The following is a 22,056-nucleotide window of genomic DNA, read 5'->3' as shown; positions in this document are numbered from 1 at the left end:
TTTCCTCTCATCTCACTGTAAAATGTTTCTTGAGGATGAGCATCTGTATTTCAAGAGCTGGTTTTGTAAAAGTTGAACTGTTTTTTGTTTATTATGGAGTATATTCTGTAGTATAAAGTAGTAGGGAAGATATGACAAAACTGCTACTGAAATAACCACCTTGGTGGCATCCCTTTTCTGAATTAGAGGTGAGAAAATTGTAGTTCAGTTTTGAATTCAAAGCATTCAGCAATTCAATACCAATTCTTTGTAAGAGAAGTGTCTCCTGATGTTTTGTGTTGGCAGTGTGAGAAGTCTTTTCATCTTTTACAACAGAAACCTGTGTAAGAGGGTTTAATTTTTAAATTTTTGCCTATCTGGGGGCAATTCTGGTCCTGACTTTCCATTGTAAGACTAAATTGTCCCTATAACAAAAAAAAATGAGGTAGCGTCTTTCAGTGTCTGAGAGGCAGGAAAAGGATGCAACTGCTTATAATAATTGTAGTATTAAAATAGTTGTATTCATGTCATAAAATAAAGATCAGAGAGCTCATAAGGCTCAGTGTTACTTCTTGCCAGTGATGGAGGATGCATCAGCTTTCAAATTAAAAGGTCTTCTATTCATATGATTGTCTTTACTTTGCCATAAACCTTCAGTGAAGTGCAGGGCATGCAGTACCCTCTAATACTGAAGGATTGTTTTACAAACATGATGTGCTTTCCAAAACTCATTTGCTATATTTAAAAAAAAAAAATAGTTTTCCTTAAGTGTTCCTAAATGACCTGAAAGTCTGGTTTTGTTGCTTGTGAATAGTGAACTCAGTAGTATCCCAGAACAAATTTATGTCCATATGTACACACACATGTCTAGGTTGTGTTTTCCCCTTATGATTAAGATTTTGAAAGTTTATTATTTACATAGGTGTGGGCCTTTCATAGCAGTCTAATCTTATGGATCTTCCAAATAACTTACAGAGTGTTTCCAGAGCACAGTACAGTTATGTTTGCAGTTAATGTCACTGAAATAAATGATGTTGGGAAGGTATAGATGAACGGTATTGAACGATAAGTAGTGTAGTATGGATCAGTTACTTTGCACTGAAAATCTTAATTTAAATATCCCAAAGTTAAATCAATTTGTTTCTACTGTTATAACTTCTACTGAGATTTTAAAATTACAATTTGAGAACTGAAAAAATTAAGTATGTTTTGAATATATGAACAGATACTGGATGAAGGATTTACCACAATTTGTATGTTGGATTCAGATTTCTGTTGTCCTTTCTCATAGGATTTACCTGATAGTATTCAAGTAGGTGGCAGGATATCACCTCACACTGTCTGGGAGTATGTAGAAAAAATCAAAGCTTCGGGGACCAAGGTAAGAGTTTTATGTATTGGAAGGTTTGTGGTTTAAGATACATCATATTTACCCTCAAGATCGTGGTCTTTTTCCCTGGAACATTTGCAAAGTACATGATACTTCAAGGATTATTGACAGTTAATGGGATGGATGACAGCTGGTAGTGTTTATTTTCTTACTATCTAACCTTAACCTTTCAATTGCTGTTAGAGAATCCTTGTATTCCTTTGAGACAGTAACTCATCATGAATGTTTGGACGCCACTTCACGTCTCAACTGTTACCCTTTTGTTTTGGTACTGTTAACAGTGTGCAAAACCATCTTGGTGGGCCTCTGCTGGACTTGTCCTACTGTGTGCATGTTGTCCTTGTGCTGGGGAGCCCAAAACTAGATGGTGTTCTCCAGATGCGCTCTCACAAGAGCTGGATAGATAGAAATAATCACTTCCTTTGGCCTGATGGCTGCTTCAGTTCTGTCAGCCAGCATGCAGTTGGCATTCTTGGCATGGACGCATTGCTGGTTCATATTCAACTTGTCTACCAGCACCTCCACATGTCCTTTTATGCCAAGCTGCTTTCAAGCCAGTCAGTCCCCCAGCCTGTCCTGGTGCCTGGGATTACTCCATCTCAAGGCACAAGATTTTGTGTTTGTGTTTGCTGACATTGACAAAGGTCAGCCCAGTTTCTCAGCTTGGTGAGGCCCCTCTGTATGGCAGCCAGCCCTTCAGCATATCGACCACTGCCCCTGGTAAGGTCCCATTTCAAAGTCATTAAACCATTAAACAGCATCAGCCCCAGCATCAACTCCTGAGCTGGGTCATAGTTCTGGGATCTAAAAACAGGTCTTCCCCTAGTATTAATGGGTATCTTGGACACAGTAGACTACAAAATAAAGCTTTCTGGTAATGTTAAGGATGGGGAGGGAAATAATTAGTTGGAAGCTGACATGCTGCCTTAAAACTTGGTGTTTAGCTCACTGATAAATTGTTGGCTTTTTTGTGTCATACACCGTAATTCTTTTTGTTACACTAAATGCTTTTTATTTGTTTTCTCCAGTTTTTCTTAATTATTTTTGGCCCTGTTTCTGCTCCTTCTGTCTCTGTTGTTTTCTGCCTTTCTGGGGAGGCTTTTTCTCCTCCTCTGAACTGCGCTTTTAAGTAAAGAGCAGTTACTAAACCAGTTAAAATATCATAGAAAAATGCATCTGACCATCTTTTTCTCTCTCTTTGTAAACAGGAGATCTGTGTAGTTCGCTTTACCCCAGTAACTGAAGAGGATCAGATATCCTATGCATTGTTGTTTGCCTATTTCAGCAGTAGAAAGCGTTATGGTGTAGCAGCCAATAACATGAAGCAAGTGAAAGATTTGTACCTCATTCCTTTAGGTTCCTCAGATAAAGTCCCACATCATCTTGTGCCTTTTGATGGGCCTGGTAAGTACAGCTTGGACTTCGGAACTGTATTATCATAACACTACTTAAAGAGGTTTACAACAGAACTGTAAGAGACATTAAATTAAAAAATGCAACCTGTTCTGTTTAAACATGCCAGGAGTTTTCCATAGTATTATAGTAGCTTCCCTGAAAAAGCATTTATTTCCCATTGTAAGATTATTCTGATACTTTATTGTTGTCAAAAAATTTACTTTGCATAACTTTGTTTCATGTTTACTGCATTCTTCCTCTAACCTAAGTGACTTTGTAGGTTACAGTCCCAGTAAATTCAGTGATGCAAGTGAGCTATGACAGTAGTCATACTGAGTTCCAAATTGATACTGTAACGTTAAAATAGTAATTTTCATTATTTCAAATGTACTAATTCCTTTCTCCTCAAGTGTCACAAACTTCCTAAAAAGAAAAAAATAAATTGAAAAAACAGATGGGCAAGGAAGGAAAAATCCTGAAGTGGCTCTCAGTTGTTCTGCTTGCACCCGACTTATTTTGTATCAGTTTACTTTGGTTATAAAAATTTGTGGATGATTTCTTCTTCTGAGATAGGTAGGGCTGTAATGAAGAGAGGATGAGCGACAAGAGGTAACAGCTTCAAGCTGTGCCAGGGGAGGTTTAGATTGGATATTAGGAAAAATTTCTTCACTGAAAGGGTGCTCAGGCATTGGAACAGGCTGCCCAGGGCAGTGGTGGAATCACTGTCCCTGGAAGTGTTCAGAAAACGTGTAGATGAGGCCCTCAGTGACACGGTTTAGTGGTGGTCTTGGCAGTCCTGGGGTAACGGTTGAACTTGATGATCTTAAAGGTCTCTTCCAACCGAGCTGATTCTTTGATTCTTTTTTTTTTTTTTTTTTTTTAATTATTTTTTATTATTTTTGCAAGAACCTAAATTATACAGAACAAAATACATAGTGAAGAGATGGCTAATAGGATACCTTAAAACACAGTGCCTTCCTGGGATGGGGGAAGTATTTTGGGAAGTCACTCTTGGTAAATCTTTGAAGAAGTATTTCTAACAGAAATTGAGGAGGAGACATTGTGGTTGCAAGTGTGCTCTTTACTTTTTTTTTTTTTCCTCTCTCTTGTGCTTTGCTACCACTGTTACCAGACTGTAGCTGTGTTAGACTAACACGATGTTTAACTTCTGTGTTTTTTATGTGACTAGATGTCCTATGTAACTGTCTTATATTATGTATTTGGAAGTTATAATGGGCAATATAATACTTAAAGCAATTTTAAGTTGCAATGTTTGAAGTCATGATTTTTATGTTGGAAATGTATTTTTTATTATTTTAAGTATTGTTTGTTGTGTTTTAATGAGAGACATTTCAAATGTCTTAAAATGAATGCTTTCTATAACGTATTATGAGAGTATGGGGTTATTTTGTTAAAACGATTGCCTTAACTAAAACATAAGGAGATGATAAATTGCTGTTACAATTTTGTACAGGGATTGAAATACATCGACCAAATTTATTACTGGGATTGATAATTCGCCAGAAAATGAAGAGGCAGATTACTGCTGTTGCAAGTGTGACTAATAGTTTTGTTGATGAAGCTTCTGAAAGTACCTTGAGTAACTTGCCACCAGAGAAGAAAAGCAAGCCAAACAAACCTGAAGTCTCTCATCATGAATTGGCACTAGAAGAAGAAGAGGAAAACGATTTTTTTAATTCCTTCACAACTGTGCTACACAAGCAGAGAAATAAACCTCAGCAATCTGCTATAGAAGATGTTCCAGCAGTTACTGAACCGCTGGTGGATAGTACCAAACATGAACCACCGAAGCCTCTCAGATTTCTTCCTGGAGTCCTGGTTGGATGGGAAAATCAGCCTTCTACTCTGGAGCTAGCAAACAAACCATTGCCAGTGGATGATATTCTTCAAAGCCTGTTGGGTACGACAGGGCAGGTATATGAACACAGCAAGTCAGAAACAAATACAAATGAGGATATACCATTATTAAATGAACAGCCAACCTTAAAAGAAGAAAACATGGATGTTGCTGATGTAACTACTGAAGTTAGCGAAGCAAAGACTGGTTTGGATGATCTACAAGAATCCACTAACACTGCTGAAACTGCGGATGCAGCAGCTGTAGGGACCTCAAGTTCTGCAAGAAGTGCTGGATCTTTGATAGGACTGAGTCTTAAGGGAAAACCTCCAGATGTCTCCACAGAAGCATTTTTAGCAAATTTATCTGCTCAGTCACAGAATAAAGAAACTGAAGAAAGTAAAGAAAATGACCCAAAGCAGCAATTAACTGACAAGGATAATAACGTTGCACAGGAGGTTAGAAGGACCACAAATTCCAGCTTTTCTTCCTCATCAAATGCAGGGAAAAAAAACAATGAGAACAATGTTAATGCAGGCACTGCTGAAGGTACCACTGCTAATGCCTCTAAATCATCACCATTTATTAATCTTAAGAGAGACCCACGACAGGCAGCTGGACGGAGCCAGCAGACTAATGCTTTGGAAAACAAGGAAGGAGATGTTAGCAGAAATGAAGACCGACAGAATGCTTCAGGAAGTGATCAAACAGAACCAGAGAATAAGCAGTCTTCTGGAGAAGTGGGTGTCAACCTGTATCAAAGCGATGCGCAAACCAGTGAGACACAGTACAGTTCAACTGAAGCAAAGGCAGATAACATAGTTGCATCACAAGCGGAAGATACCAGACATGTACAGAAAGATGCAGTGATGCAAAACATTGAAACTCTGAATTCATTTAGAAGAGGACCAGCAGCAACTTCATCTCATTTTGAAACCGAAAACTCTTCTCATTCTGAATTTATTTCCAATGTTCCAAGCCCTATTACAAGTGGCAGCTTCTCATCTGTTAGACCTCCACAGCAGAATTTTCAGCATCCTAAATCTAATCCACCTGGATTTCAGTTTCAGGCTCCTGCACCTCATAACTTCCCTCCACAAAACAATGCTATGTTTGGATTTCCTCATTTGCCACCTCCACTTCTTCCTCCTCCTGGCTTTGGCTTCACTCAAAATCCTATGATGCCATGGCCACCAGTAGCTCATTTATCAGCTCAGCCACCACACTATGCCGGACCCATTGCACAAGGGCTACCAGTGGCTCACAAACAATCAAGATTTATGGGGCCAGAAAATTTTTTTCAGAGTAAAGACACTAGGAGGCCAGAAAGACGCCACAGTGATCCTTGGGGCAGACAAGAACAGCATCTGGAGAGAGGGTTCAGTAGAGGAAAAAATGATCAACATAGACAAAGATTTTACAGTGATTCCCATCACCAGAAGAAAGACAGACATGAAAAAGAGTGGAACAACGAAAAATACTGGGAGCAAGATTCTGAAAGAAATAGACGCAGAGACAGAAACCAGGAAAAAGAGAGAGATAGGAAGAGTAGGGAGGAAGGCCAGAGAGACAAAGAAAGATTGCGATCTCCACACAGTGATAGGGCTGCTGATGGAAAAAGCCCCAGAGAGACTAGAAACCCAGAGAAAAAGACAGAGAAGCCTAAAAGTGAAGAACAGTCTCATGAAAAAGATAAGGAGAGGGAGAAAAGCAAAGAGAAGCATAGAGAACGAGACAGTGAAAAGAACAGAGAGAAACATAGGGACCACAGTGACAGAACTAAAAGCAAAAGGTAAAAAGATGCAGGCAGTCTTTTAGAATTTTATTTAAACAAACTGTTAAGAGTAATGTCATAAAACTTTGTATAAAACAAAAAGAAAAAGCCTGCTAGGATTGTGCCATCTTTTTTATTGTGTTGGTGTTTTGCAGAAACAAGTCTGTGTTTTGGTACCACTTGATGTACCAATACTCATCCTTTTTTTCATCATACCAACTATCACTAGAAGTAGGAGTTTAATATTTTTAAAAATTTTACATTGCTGTATATTCAAAATTTTAAAGGTTTCTTTTATTAATATGCAATAAAGGCTTAGAAGTTTTCTTAGCTGATGAAGTTGGCTTTAGTCAAGTCTGCAATATAGTTGCTGCCTTTGGTAATTTGTGCTCTCTTCTGTTTTAAGATGCTCTGATAATTTTAAAGGTGAATTTCATACAATAACCTTCTTTTTAAATTGCACTGTTTTTAAAGACTGTAGCAGAGCCTCAGAATCCACACACGACAAAATAGAACATGCTCGGTGGTGTGAAGAGTTTTTTTTGAATTATTTGATAGTACAATAAAACAATTCAAGTGTAGTTCATTAGTTTTTCAAGTATTTCCTAAGCATCTGAAGCAGTTTGTGACCAGAAATTGGAAGGCTGAGCTGCTCGAATGTTATTGCTTTAAACGGCACTCATTTTAATAAGAAAGCATTTTTAACCTAAATTCTTAAAAATATGATTTGTAGTAGTAAATTTATTTCTCCCAGCATTTTCCATGCTTCAAAAACTTGAATACCTAAGCTTGTACATTACTTTGCGTTTTACTATCCTTTTTACTGTAAAATGTAAATATTTTAAGGGATATTTTGATTCTAAAATGATAAAACTTTCTCACATACTGTGTGTGTTTGATTTCATAGGTGTGAAACTATAGGCTAAATGAATACAGCAGGCCGAGATACAGAATGCCACATTTGTTGTATACTTCATGGCTTGGTCGTTTCAAGTTTGGGGGGTAAAGGGGGCGGGGAGAAGGGCAGAAGGGTTTTTGCACCATTGGGACTTCTGGTAAATTGATATTTTGCAGTGACTGCTATCCACTGATGCAAAACAAAAAACCAGGAAAGATGCAAACCTGAAGACCAACTAAGATGTCCTGCTCTTATACTACTTAAAGTACACTGGTCATTTTGTTAAGTCTGTCAGAAACAACAGAAATATTCCACCATATAAAGGAAAACTTATTTGTTGTTCTGGTTTTCAGTGTTTTGTTTGGGGTTTTTTTTGCTTTGAGTACATCACTTTATGTACTGATGTAGCATTTTGAAACTTGCTATAGAAAAACCTCTTCTTTCCAGAAAGGTCTTTCCAGTTTAACAGCACACTAATTGTTGGTTTTAATTATGAATACATTTTAAGGTAAAATTCCATTTGGATACCTTGCAGGTAGCTACATGGTCAAACTGACTAAAATGAAAAATCTTGCACGGAAAAAAGGGGGTGGTAGAGTTTTATTGGGTAATGTTTCTTAGACTCATAGTTGAGAAGATGCATAAAGAAAAAATCCTCAGTTTTTTGGAAACTAGAAACAATATTATACTTTATAGCTTGATAACATGATGTGATTAAATTAGTCTTTTCCAAATTAATTCCATGGTTGTAGTGCCATTGAATATATCTGGCAGTATTATGCATGTGTTTAAATATTTACATCAGAGTTCTTTAGACATAGAAGTGCATCAAAGCATTGTTTTGGTTTTTAGAGTAAGTTTTAAAATCAGTAGCTCTGTTTGTAAAGATCTTCTTTTAACCTGTTCCAAAGTAGTCTACTCCTGGTCCACTGGTGATCCGTTTCTCATATTAGTATCCATTTGTGCTTCAAAACCAAACTTGAAGCAGTGAAAATTGCAACTGTCCGTACTGAAAGGACGGGAATGCTTTCTGACAGAACTACCAGAAATAGTTTCTTTGAAAAGAATATGTAAACATTTTTCAGGTTTGCCAGGTGCTTTGCTACCTGCCTCGTGTATGTAGAACCCAAAAGAGCCACAGTAAATCAGCTCTTAAGGGAGAGTTTTGTAAAGAGTTTAAATTAACAAGCAGCAACGGTTTCCAGGATTTGGTCCTAGAATATGAGTTGGTGTAATGGGAATAAATCCCACTACTACAGGAATAAAGGATTTTGTCTTCTCCGTAGCCTTCAGTCACTCTCCTTCCAACACTCGTATTAGCTGGAGGTGCTCTGATTACTGGTTTTACACTGAATCACTGGTCAGACCACAGAAAGCAGTGTGCGCTGATGAGGAACTGGCAGTACACCAGGAGCCCCAGAGAGAACAGGATAAACCTTGAATATGCTCCCGTCACATCATGTGGCCATAAAAGGCCCTTCTAAGAGAAACCGAAAGAGGAGAAGAATCTGGGGGCACCTCAGATGCCAAGTGGGCTTCATGAGCTGCCTGCTGGGGGGAGGGAGAGGATCAGGCTGGTCGCTTGAGGGCTCAGAGCAGCTGAAGAGGATAGAATGAGCCTCACAAAGATGTTGGCAGATGCTTATTAAAACATCTCGGGGTACTTCCATCACCCCCACACCCCCCCACATTAGTTGTCTTCAACTCATCTCTAACTGATTTGTCAGTGCATTCATCGCTACATACTAATTACGGTTATGTGGAAACAAATGTGTGCACCTAGTTTTGCTGTGCTTGTTGTCTCTGCTCCATATCTGCTTTATGGAAAGACAAAAAACAAATTAGAAATAGTTACTTGTTGCTCATAGGTACCTACTGAAGACTTGTATTCAGAGAATTTCTGTGTGAGGAGGTGATGGTTCATTGTGTGCTTTTGAGCAATAGTGAAGTAAAAAAGCAAAAGATAGGAATCAATTGCTATTATTTTTATTTAATGATTTTACTTAGATAATAAGCCAGCAGTCAAATGAGAAATGTAGATACCATCATAAGTCCCTTGTTAAGCACAGTAAAATAGAACTTGATTTTTTTTTTTATTGCTCATTAAAGTAGAATATAACTGAGTTTTTTTTCAGAAGGAATAGAATTTTTGCATTTACATATGAAGACCTCTATTTACTTTTGAGATTGTAAATTCGTGAAGAATATAGTAATGGAAATTCAATTTACTGTGACCAAAACCTTTGTCTAGTAAAATTTCAAAATTTCATTTAGGGACACATAAGCCAGAAAGCTAAAGCAAAGCAGTTCTTAGACTTTGTAGTTTTCAAGCTGTTGGGAATAGAAGTTAGTTGTAGGCAGACAGCCACGTTCCCACATTGCAGTTGTGAAGGGTTAAACCAAAAAGTTTTCCTGTAGTCAAATAAGGGAGACCTCTGCTGCATAAAACCATCAGGTATGTTTTACATCTCTTCAGTAATTAAGTGAAATACATTTTCTGCTCTTAAGATCATTTTCCAAAGGGAATATTTTAGTGTGAAGACAGGCTTAAGTTCTGTCCTTTTACATAAATGCATACCCAATGGATAGAGACTCAGGTGGGAGGCAACTTTGTTGCCTACAATAGTCTTTGTGGAGTTTAATTACAGACGTTGTGATTTTAAAAAAAATCTCATTACAACAAACATGAGCTTTTTACCCCAAGTACATCATTTCATCCCCTCTCCCCCCAGCAATTTTACACTTGACCTTAATGTTACAGTAAGAGAAACTGCATTCTAATGAAATTTAAGAGTTTTGGAGGAACAGGTAAGTTGTCTGCTCATAAAGCAACAAACAGTTAATACTGGAGTGACGGTTGGCTTTATAAGCTAATTACTACCTGTTTGTCTACAGAACTATTTCTAGAACAATAAAGAAAAAAACCTCAGACTTTCCCATTATTTTAAAGTAAATACTAAGGAGTATGTATAAGTAATTTTCTGAGTAAAACAGCTGATGACATTTTAGGTATACTATTAATACTTAACATTTAAAAAAATAATTACGGATAATTATTAAGTGTTTTCTTATGTTGGTTCCTCAGTCTTACACTGCCAGCTACCACAAGAAACAGGAGGAAAAGAAAACTTATCACTTTTAAAGAGTCTTACACAGTTTTTCAGTTAATTTCTGTAATTTCCATTGTAAACATTATACCCTTCTGCTTTCATGAGCTGAATCTTCTTAGAGTCTTGGAAGAGCACAACATCTTTAATTTTACCAATGAATTCCTTGTGAAAAAGCCCTGTAGTGACTGTATTGACTTCCCTGCCAATTTCAAACCCACCAAAATAACAAATACCACCATAGTTTAAAGCAGTGTATTTTCTGTGTGGATCAATATCTTCAAAAAGAATTAGCTCTTCATCAAGGTAAACCTTAATAGAAGTCTGGTTTTGAACTACAGTAACGAAATGCCACCTTCCATCACAACAGGAGGAGTAATTGCTATGAATTAAAGGAACAGATATTCTTTCTCCAAGATTAATTACAACTTTTAGTGTTCCATTGGCAAGACCAATGGCAAGGAAATCATTATCTTCATCTTCACCTTTCCCCATCCATACTATTAAGCCTTCAGCTTGATTGGTAGTAAAATTTAAAGAAATGCGGCTATACTGGAGGTCTCTTTTTCCATAATAAGGATCTATGTATTTGATGTAGGAGTTGCCGACAAACTTTGCTATAAAAAAATGGATTTTGCTATCACAGTATTTACCTGACCAGCCTAGTGCGCACACACAGGTATATGAAAACAAAGTAGGTTGAGGAATACAGAGAGCCTGAGATCCACATCTGTGTTGTGAACAGTGAATAGATTGTTCACACGTGCTCCCTGTCCACTCTTGTGGGCAAGAACAAGAAAAGCCTGAGTTTTCAACTTGACATGTTCCATTATTTTTGCACACTGTGTACCCGCAAACCGTTCCATCACAGTCACCAACATTGGCTCCACCTGTGGGGTCAGTCACGGTAAGCTTCAGTTCCCTGTTGTTGATAACAACTTCTCGTATACAACCAGTGAAACCTGTGGGTTCGTTTTCTACTGCCATTGAATTAACAAGGTTTAAGGATGACACCCCTCCAACAAAAAAGTGTGTGTGCGTGTCTAGTGCATTCATTCCAGGACTAGCTTTATGAGTAATGTTCATACCATCCAGGTCCAGGTAGCCTTCATTGCCAACTCTTCCTGCTTTGAGTGAATGCCACATACTTCCATTTGTACAGGCTTTCTGAAAGGTCTGTAGGATGACTGTCTTGTCTCCGAGATTGTAGCGTAACTGTATAAATCCATTTACTAATGATAAACATAGGAAGTCACCTGTAAAAAGCAGTATAAAATAGTTTTAATTTTTAGAGACAGCACACTGAACAACAGCAAATTCATAATCCTGATGCTTTCATACCTGTGCTTCAAATAAATAACTAATTTTCAGCAGTCTTGTACCATCATCATATCTAAATAACACAAAGGGCAACGTTCCCTTATGAGCTGCTTGTGTCCCTTTTTAATTTTTTTCATTATTGGAAACTGAGCTTGTGTTTGCTTCAAAGAAAGAAGCCCGGCCTTCTGAAAAGCTTTCCTTGGTCAGAGACTAGGTAACTGTGAGCTAGGAGGGAATGGGATCATATTGGCATCCAAGGAATGTGAGCTGGTGTTCCCATGGAAAAAAAATCAAGTTTTGGCCAAGTTACAAATGCCAGAGTACTCTTAATTTCCATATGCTGAATAAAGGTTGATAGATTTGTCAGTTTAATGCACTGAAGGTTTGTCCGTACCAAACATACTCTGCTTTCCCTGCAGCTCCTTTTTGCAACAGGGATGTTTTGAGTTTAATAATCTGGCAGCTGTAGGAACAGATAAAACTTTTATTGAACTGGAGGCCTCCGTGACAAGTATTAGGAGGGAGTTATCTTTTCTTGTACTATTGGTGTGTCTGGCCTTACAGGCAATGTAGAAGGAGAATACCACTCTGAAGTATACCTACAAACGTGAAGAAAAGCTGGGAAGGTTAGGAAACAGGAACTGACATGAAGGTAAGGGCAGAGACAGAGTCTAGTAGGAGAAGGTGACAAGGACAGAAGAGGACAGCAGAAGAGTCTGCAGACGGAAGTCACATTAGCAAACTTTTTGATGTTTGCGTGTGCAATGTAACTTTTTCTTATATTGCTTTTGGAAATAGTAGGCATCAAAGTTTAGGGTTTTTTGGTTTGTTTGGGGTTTTTTTTAAGTCCATCAATTAAATTGATAAATAATGTTTGTTAAATTTTAATGTAAACATTTGTTCAGCTCCAGTCCAGTGATAGCAGGCACTTCCTTGTAGCTGGCTAGTTCCAGTTGTGATGATCTGTTTTACTTCCCTGTGTTTAGTGTTCTTTTTGAGTACCTTATTTGTTTCTGCTTTTTTTTTTCAGAAAATGGATATAATTATCTTCACTTGTGGCTTCTCTTGCTCGGAGATGTGGCTTTAAGCTTGCTTAATTTTTCATTGCATAGTATGAATGCATTAATCTCACTTGTTTGAGCAGGGTACCTAACCTGCTTGTCCATTGCTTTTATCAGGACCTTAATCCTTAGGGTAAGAAAGGAACATCAGGAAAAGTTTCTGAACTAACTCCTTGGCAGCCTTCAATCCCCTCTCCTACCCAGACATGCAGACTTGCAAAAGGACACGAGTATTCATCCTTTGCTATCTAGGAAGAGGGAAAACATCTGACCATTTCTTGCTTATCTGTCTTATAATCAAGAGCTGGAGAAGCTGGAAGTTCTTCAAGGCTTCCTGGCCTGCAGGGAAGTTTTTTGGTAGCTTTGCACATTTGACAATGATCTGTGTGAGATGACATTAGAGAATAGTGCTTCAGTGATGTCTAGGAAAAAGTGGACAGTTTCAGCAGTTAGCAGTAGTGCTTCTGACTGAACCCTAATGATGTCTGTTTCTAGTGTACTTGCAGTCAGTTTGAGTGTCTTACTATAAGAGTGAATCTAGGTTAGATGACACTGTAGATAGTATTTGTCATCTACAGTGTAAAGAGAGGTTATGGCTGAGTCCTCTGGATTATGGTCTAGCACAAATTTGAGGCCTCTCTTCAAATTGGAGTAACTTCCTTTTCTGCTAGTTAGGAACAAAAAAAATGGCACTTTCCACTTCCAACTCTCCCGGAGGCTCTCAAGGCACTTTCTTACTGCCTTGGTTAGACCCTCTCTTTTCACAGATGACTTGCTATTTTAGTCTTTGGCAAAAGAGCAGAGTGTTGAGATGAATTTTATCATGTGGACTTTGATCCCAGGGTTCGTCTCAATATTTCTTCATGAAGTTTATCATGCCATAGGCACTATCCGGGGACAACTGGCTGAAAACATTTTGGGACTCTAATGTAAAGTGCTGTGTGGTCAGTGTCTGTGAAATTGCCTTTCAAAGTGAAGGCAAATTATGGACTTTGTTTCTCTTCACTTTAGCAACCAGTGGCATTTTCAACAAGGGACCTCAGTTGTCGCTGTCTCTGAGGGACAGCTTGCATAGCTGAAGCCTGTGCAGGCCTATGCCATCATAGGAATTGCATCACTATTTAAATAAACAACATTCTTACCACTGAATTTCCCCTCTCATCAGTCTTAGTATGGGAGGCCATGAAGCAAGGTGGTTTCCACTGTTTCAGTTTTAGCATTACTCAAAGCTGTCCCATTCGGCCGAGCCAAAGACCTTTCTGAGGAGTTTTGCTTCTGATAAGTGTGAAGGAGATGATACACTCAATTTTTCCAGACTAGATTTTATGGTCCCTATTTTCTAGCAAATAGAGCCGACACACAGGACACACAACTTTCCAGCTTTTCAGATAAGCATCTCCTCCAATAATAGTCCACGATGTGGACTATTTATCCACATCGTGTCACAAAAAAAAGGAAAAACAAAAGCAGAGGGACTCCTGAGGTAGGCACTCATAGTCGTTCTTTTCTGGTGCACACAAGTCTCTGCCCAGCCTGTTGGATGTTGTGCAAGGAACTGTAAGGCAATCTTTATCAATAAGGTTGAATCTTCTTTAGAAATAGGCTGCTGTAGCTTAGCTGTGGCTTGAAACTGCAACATCTCAAGATGCTGGGTGTTGAACAAAATCTTCAGTGGTTATAGCATTCAGTTCCGTTCTGATGCTACTTCCTTCCTAATTTTCCTGTTTCAGTAAAATAGAAAGAAGAGGGGTTTTGATATAGCCCAAATGCTAAAAGGTTGTTTCCTTGTCTTCTCAGAGGATAGGCATTTTGTAGCAGGTGTTGTCTTCAGGAAGGAACTGTTCTGGAGATAAAATAGCACTTCTACTTGCAAACCCTAGTTCAGGGTTTTCACCAAATGACTGAAGGTCAAAATTGCTCCACCTCAGGGTGGATTGTCTCTATTCTGTAGTAGAAGCCAGCACTCCAAAACACTCTCCAAAGCAGGTCTTACCTGCTCCTGTATCAGATGTCAGCATTCCCAGAAGCCAAGTCAACTCCATGCCCTCAGCAGTCAGTTTCTAAAACTGGGAGGTTATGGAAAGTCTCCTATAAGTATATCCGACTACTACTGTGAGATCTGGATTATCTGTGATATCTGCTTATATGACTTCTTATGATGGATTCTGAAAACTGCTTATTTGACTTATGACGGTGAATTTTGAATGCATCACAAGAATTTTCAGCTTGCTACTATTCTGCATAAGTATGTAAGTCCATAAGCTAGTTGGTTACAGTCACACAGTCAAGTTTTAAATTCACCCACATGGTGACGATGCCCTTCCATGTTCAGCCTTTATCTATGCCTGTGTGTCTGTGTATCCCCATCTTGAGAGGGGATCATGTTTAAGCAGTGGCAGTTCACCATGTTTTCATGTTTCCACAGGAAATCTACATTGTAATGTGTCAAAATTTTGTACAGTTGGGAACGCATGCTGGAATGCTGCGCTCCTATTTTGAGATGTCCTATTTGTGCCAGAAGTATTACCATGCATAACAAATGCGATAGTGTTAAATTTACACAGCTGTAAAGCTGATCTTTGCAGAGGCAAAGATCTCAGCGGTTTCTGCCTTTGCTGTCAAATCTGCCTAATGCCGATACGTTTCCTAGGAGGACTGGGTACGATGTCAGAGGATCGTAGGCTGACAGAGCATGGCAGGGAGGGTATCCTGGTATTTTTAGCATTTCTCTTTCAAGGTCTCTTCCCCACAAGGATGGAAAGTGTACCCTTGTGCTCCATGTGTATGCATAGGAGGCAAAGCCTTTTTTACCTGCTAGAGTACCTGAATTTATTCCTACACTTCACCACAAATAAACAATAAGAAGGATTTCTCACTAGTTTGTAAGTCCAAAGGAGCTTCCAGAACATCCTTCTAAGTAACTTTGGAAGCAGTGGATACAGTCTTCTAGTCAGTGGCATTCACCATTTTGATTCAGGTGTCATGTCCCCAGTGATACAGAGATGCAAGTCTCCATAAGGGCTCCCTCTTTGCTCAAAACTCTAGACTACTGAAAGTCTAGATTCCTTTATAAAGCTTTCTAAGACAGCTGATGCTTGTCCTTTTTCTCATCCTGTATTACTAAGCAGAAGCCTCTATGCTTTGCTGGAACAGAGGCTTTGATGAGATCAGTGCTTCAGCAGCTTCTGCGGGGTAGGTGTCTCAAGAGCTGTAGGCAGTGGTTTCCTGGTTACAGAACATCTATAGTCTTGGTTCTTTCAGCCATTTCAGAGCCCTGAGACAGCATCTGTGGAGGTATGTTTGCTGGCCTCAGTCTATGCCTTCTGTTGCTTTTACCTCACCTTTCCGTCTTCTAGCTCAAGGCTAGAATGTAAGTTGCTTCCACGTGGAGCACCACCCTGGAGCAGAAGGGCATAGCTAGGATATGGAACAACCCAGCAGGCCACATGATGCTCATGCATCTAGAAGGTGTGGGTGATTATCTAATTGTAGGTTAGGCCATTCAGCCTCACCTATCAAAAATGCTGCTTTCCTTGGTGAAGAAAGTTTTTCTGCTTCCTTTAGTCACCATCACCCTGGCATGTATCAGCAGCTAGAAGCAACCTTCCTTGAGCAACCTCAATATACCAATCTTAATTTTGGTTTGCTTGCTAGTGGCAGATGGGTAGCAACAACACTTCATATGGAACAGATTTCAGGACAATGGGGGTGTCACGTGGGTAACTGGCAGTTCTGCTTCCTATGCTGATAATTTCCATAGAAATGATCACAAAACTAGTGACAAACCAGAAATGACGTCCCTGCTGGTTAAGGAAACATGGCTGCCAAGAGAGAAGACTTAACCACCCTTTTCTGAAAGTGGGTGGATAATCAATTTGTTTCTGATTAGAAAAACAACACTTCTCCCATGTGAGTATTCTAGAAATTCTGAGTATTTCCAAAAGATTTCAGTCCAGTTCCATGATTCAGTTTTTGCCATAAGCAATGTCTTAGAAAACTATGCAGACATCACACCCCCATACTGGCTATCTCTGATTTTCATGCTTCAGGGTTTTAAACTGAAATGCCTTAAATATCTGGAGTTGAAGTTTTGCGTTTTTTTCAGACCAGCTAGGTAACATAATCATGTTAAAGAGAGGCAGAGCATTGCTGATTCAAATGTTGAGTATTAAATTTAGCATGAGTCATCCCATTCCGTTTATTAACCTGACTTCCTTCTTAGTCACCCAGCATATCTGTTCTCTCTCATCTCATCAGGGAGCAGACCTTTCCATCACCCTTGCCTGGACTCTGGAACAGTGCAGACAGTCCACAGCATAATTCACCTTCACAAACAACTGCAAAGCTTCAGTAATGCTGTGACTCAACAAAAAAGTGATGCTTTTTACTCACTTTTACCCAGAGTGCCAAGGCCTTCAAGTATATAGAGTGGTTGCTATGTAAATGAACTGAATTATTCATTGTTCAAGCTGTTGATGGGCATCTAGCAAACGCTGTCTGAATTAAAAGCTATTTATTCAATGGGGCTGTCACAATTTTGTTGGTAGAAATAGGATACACTACACTTGGGAAAATGTGAAGTGGGCTGGCTTTCACTGGCACTCTGCTGAACTCCAGAAGAATGCTGTATTATCTGCAGAGGCCTCTCTCAGAAGCACTGCATATAGCTGTCTGCATCTCCCACGTTTTTACCTCATTGGCATAAAACAAGCAACCAAAGCAAGGGGAAAAAGTCCCATTGTCATTATATCTGCAAGTTTCCAAACTAAAATCTGCATATGCAGCTCACTCATTGGGGTTTCTTCCCAGCTTATTACTAATATAGCCAGCCACATAAGTTTTGCCAGCCCTTGGAAATTATTTTCTTAGGGCCTGCAGAAATCAATACTACCAGACTTGAAGTCATGATACACATTCAGAAAGAGCTGACAAAGCAAGAAAACCAATGACTGACAGAATTATAGGAAATTCCGCTAACAGATAAAGATTCATAGGATGTTCTCCATTTTATGCCAATTTGCCAGGTGTTCAAATGTGTATACTGAAGGAATCACGTTGTTAGAGGAGTAAGTAGACTAGCCACCTAACCACCCTTTCTAGAAATACATCTAATGTTCTTTGAAAAGAACAAAGTAAGAAGGAAGTGTTTCAGTGGAATTCTCATGTTTATTTATTCACCTATTAAAATTTCTTTTTTCATGATGGGAGGATTTTTTGGTGGGGTATGCCCCTCAAGGGAAAGTCCCAGTGTAGTGTTTGCATGTGTGACAAGCCAAGCCAATGTATAGCTGTGCCTCTCAGTATCATCGCTAAATTAGCTGTGTAATCAGAGCTCATTTCTTTTAAAAAACCCCAGCATTGCCTAGTGGCGGGGAGATCTAATTATTTCCTATTAAAAAGGAATTTTAGAAAAAAAAAAAATCCTGTGATTTTGGCAATCAATTTATTAAGTCTTATATAACTGTGTAGAAGAAAAGGCTTTATATAAAGTGCTTTCTAAACTAATCCCCAACAGAAAGCTCTTTCACATCTGCTGGCTGCTAAGAATACTTCAGAGTCTTTCATCAGTCTAATTCCATCTGGATTTGATAGGATTATATGAAGGCAAATATAAAGAGCCAGACGATTAGCTTTTCCTAAATCTTTCAAAACTTCAGGACAGTGAAAATGGAAGTAGGGAATTTGTAAAGAAATTAAAATACTCTATAGAAGAGGGGGTTTATTTTGAAATGAAATTGTTATGATTCTAGAAAATGATTTAAAGAAAATATTTCTTCCTGTTCAAACTAAACGTTCATGAATGGCGATAGAATGAAGGCATGCTCATGCTAAAACACTCCTGGTCCAAGTTAAACAGACTTAGCACTCTCTTTGATGCTTCCAAAGAGATACTTAATTTCTTTATATGCTAGCTGCTTCCCTCACCTTTGACTATTCTTTTGAGAGAGATCCTTTTTTTCTCTTCTGTTTTCATGGCCCATGTAATGCTTTAGTTTATACAGGAGAGAACTATTCACTGAGAATCTCAGAATTTGGCCTGTAAGTGATAGAATTATAGAAGATTCATTGTGGAAAACAGAGTTCTTTGCAAATAAATGTATTTGTATTACAGATATGCCATATATTTTTCTTTGAAGCTGTTCTCTGCATGCGGTTGTAATTAGAACAAGGCAAACGGGAGGTGCCAGCAGTGTTTAATGTATTATCAGTCTTATCAAAGAGCAGCCTGTTAAAACATCTGTGTATAGAATAATTTGGTAACTTGGGCATATGTGTGTTTCCATGCATATGTGCTTGAGTGTGTTTATTGAAATGTCTCAAAGCTTTAAGCTTTGAACAAAGGACTGTTACATAGTTGAGCTTTTTTTTTTTTTTTTTTTTGTCATACGAAGGCCTGGTTCTGCAAAACATACTACTTGTAATGCTTCTGTTTAAAAATGTGCAAGATACCACATAAATGCAGTATAAAGTATGTTAATAAAGTAATTACAACAGAGTCACACCTTAAAGACTAAATTTTAAAATGTATTTACAGTGGTTGGCAAATAATGTTTTTTTGCCATGAAGTTTTAGGAATGTTAACTCAGTATGTAACAAACTGTTACAAGGAATCACCTGGAAAATACGAGTGGGCCCAAGTTACTCCTGGGGAGATTCTGGTTGGACACAAGATGAACGTTTTTCACCATGAGAACAACCAGCCCTTGCAATAATCCCCCTACAGAAGTGGTGGATACCCCAGTGTTGGACACTTTTAAGATTCGGCAGGACAGGGTGCTGGGACATCTGGTATAGACTGTTTTTGCAAAGAAAGGTTGGACCAGATGATCCTCGAGGTGCCTTCTAACCTGCTGTTCTATGATTCTATGGTTCAGTAAAGCTTAAAATACTTCTACAAATAGTGGAAATACCTTATTTACATTTGTTTTTCACCCTGTAGAGCTGGCAAATGCAGAACTTTTGAATGTTTTTGCATGCTGCGCCAGCAAGATTTTCAGCATTATGTAATAAAAAGTTAAACTTGCAATAAAGCTCATAAATCTCTCGCAATCTGTTCACTTTCACATAACTTGTTTGATCAGTTTTTATATTGCTTTATTTCTGGTCATTTTAAAACACTGGGCCAAACTCCCAGACCGTGAATCCTAGTGTAGCTGCACTGAAACTGTGGGAGCAGTATCAGTAAATGTCTGTTGTAAGGCTGGCTAGAGTTACTTTTCAGGGGAAAATGGTTTCCGGAACGACTTCATTAAATACTTGATGGCTTTGGGTTAGTCCAAAATTTTATGTTTTTTCTTGTTTATGCTCTGTTATGTTTTTTTCTGACAAACTTGGTTATTCACAGTTCAAAACCCAGTCACTGTGGACGGTGATTTACAGAGACTGAATGCCTGAATCACTTCAGTGTACTGCCTTTTTTCTTCAAAAAAGTCCCTGCATGTATGATACCAGCAAGCTGAAAGATCCTTACCTGACTGAGTACTCAAATGTTGTGCAGTGTAAAACAAGATACCATCTGGAGATAGAGGCTGAAACTGCAGTTTGATATGGGTCTTATGCCGGATATAAAAGGGTGCAAATGACATCCAGGATGATTCATTACTTCTGAAAGATGGATCACTAATGGAAATATCTGAAAAATACAAGAGGAGGTGTCTTCTGAAAGATATTTTTTTGCATTTTTATGGCACTGGTTGTTTACAGTTATTTTGTATAGTTCATAAATGCTGTACAGAATACTTGCAATTCTTCCCTTCCCAAAGACTAAAAATAGCCTAAATACAGAATAAAACAGATAATAGCAAATCAATGCCATTTTGTCTTCTGTGTGCCTTATTTTCATTAACAATCAATCCCGTAATTATAATGTAAAATAAATGTGATCTTATTAGTGTCCATTTTCAAATAAATGTAAGTGTAAATTTTACATTGTTTAGAAACTCAAATGTAAAATACTTTTGCGGGAGTCAGAATAAACATTTATTTCTTCATCATCCAGATGAAAACCTTATTAGAGGATCTTTAAGGAACTGCTTTACGTGTAATAAGAAAGCACAATTAAGTGGAATGTGTTCATTAATTGCTGCTGAAATTTGTTTTTAGGGTAATCATGCTGCGATGCTGGACAATTCAAATTGTCCTATCTTATACTGAAATGAAGCATAATTACAGTGAAGATACAATGTATACTTCTGAGCTATGCACAACTTCATTGTTCTGTCTCACCACTTCTCTTGGTGCTGATTGTCCATATACCCCTAGGAAACTGGGCTGGTTAAACTTCAGCCAACTGATAAATGATTATACTCTTCTATGCTGTTTATGTCACTTGAAACTGTTCCCAGTTTTTCCCACTATAACAACATCACATATTTGAGATATAATTATGTTAGTTATTAGCTAATTCATTATTGAGTGCTTGCTAGTTTGCTGTATTTGTGGGTTCACAGGAATAAGTCTAGCTATTTAGATGTGGATGGTATATTTAGACCTGTATGATAAGCCCTTTTTACTACTTAGTTGACAGCAATGCTAAATTCCTGCACTTTAAGTGCTGCCCCCCTCAGTTTTCACAGTTTTCCTGCTGAAGCTATGCTGTTTCTCTTCAAAGAGGCCAACAGTTTTTTTCATTTTGGTGCTTCCAATTTCATAGTTTTATAGTAACTTGCTTGCAGTCAAATATACCTTCAAGGTGTCCTCGTAGTGCCTTCCTAGGCAACCTTATGCTATCTTTCCACAGTCAGGTTTTCTGCATAGTGTCTGCACATGAAAGCACCTTGTATTGCCTATCGCAGATGGGACTTATTTATTAGATTGGTATGCAGTCAGCATGCTGCAAGATTTTGTAATTTGTCTATTATTTGTCACACCACCTCTCTCAGAATAGGATTCAAGGTGTTCCTCATGGACTGTGTCCAGCAGACAGATGCACCATTGTATAGGATCCAGATCTCTCACTTGTTATCAGCATATGACTTGAGGATGTCTCTTGAGTATGTCGTAACAATATGGCTGGCTTTTTTGTTCATTTCCCACACTAGATCACAGTTAATACTTCTGAGGAAGGTGCATGGATCACAGATTCTCAGCAAGTCTAAAAGTAAGTTTTAACCTCTGAATATATATATGGATTTATGAAATGCTTGAATGATCAGAATCAGGCTTTTGATGAGCTGTACATTCTCATGCAAACATATTACATTAACAAATCACTCCCATCCTAAGCATCATAGTAGCTGTTATGATATCAAGGCTAGGCAGTGTCTGTAGTAAT

General features: G+C 38.4%; 2 protein-coding genes across 8 annotated transcripts in view; one reads left to right on the top strand and one right to left on the bottom strand.

Moving 5' to 3' along the window:
• The window catches only part of PHF3 (PHD finger protein 3), a 53,079-nt gene extending 44,493 nt beyond the window's left edge, over positions 1 to 8,586 (top strand). For all 7 annotated transcript variants that reach the window (XM_030490422.1, XM_030490424.1, XM_030490423.1 and 4 more), the window contains 3 exons: positions 1,271 to 1,360; positions 2,578 to 2,773; positions 4,239 to 8,586. In XM_030490422.1, the coding sequence (XP_030346282.1) occupies positions 1,271 to 1,360; positions 2,578 to 2,773; positions 4,239 to 6,418 (2,466 nt within the window). In that variant the 3' untranslated portion in view covers positions 6,419 to 8,586. The remainder of the gene's footprint in view (positions 1 to 1,270; positions 1,361 to 2,577; positions 2,774 to 4,238) is intronic.
• Positions 8,587 to 10,362: 1,776 nt separating this feature from the next.
• EYS (eyes shut homolog) overlaps positions 10,363 to 22,056 on the bottom strand; it is a 797,046-nt gene continuing 785,352 nt past the window's right edge. Inside the window, exons 46-47 of the mRNA XM_030490420.1 lie at positions 20,254 to 20,415; positions 10,363 to 11,657 (exon numbers count right to left, since the gene is read on the bottom strand). Of these exons, the coding sequence (XP_030346280.1) occupies positions 10,459 to 11,657; positions 20,254 to 20,415 (1,361 nt within the window). The 3' untranslated portion in view covers positions 10,363 to 10,458. The remainder of the gene's footprint in view (positions 11,658 to 20,253; positions 20,416 to 22,056) is intronic.

Source organism: Strigops habroptila, chromosome 6, assembly GCF_004027225.2.
Source record: "Strigops habroptila isolate Jane chromosome 6, bStrHab1.2.pri, whole genome shotgun sequence".
NCBI lineage: Eukaryota > Metazoa > Chordata > Aves > Psittaciformes > Psittacidae > Strigops > Strigops habroptila.
This window is presented reverse-complemented; position numbering and strand designations above follow the sequence as displayed.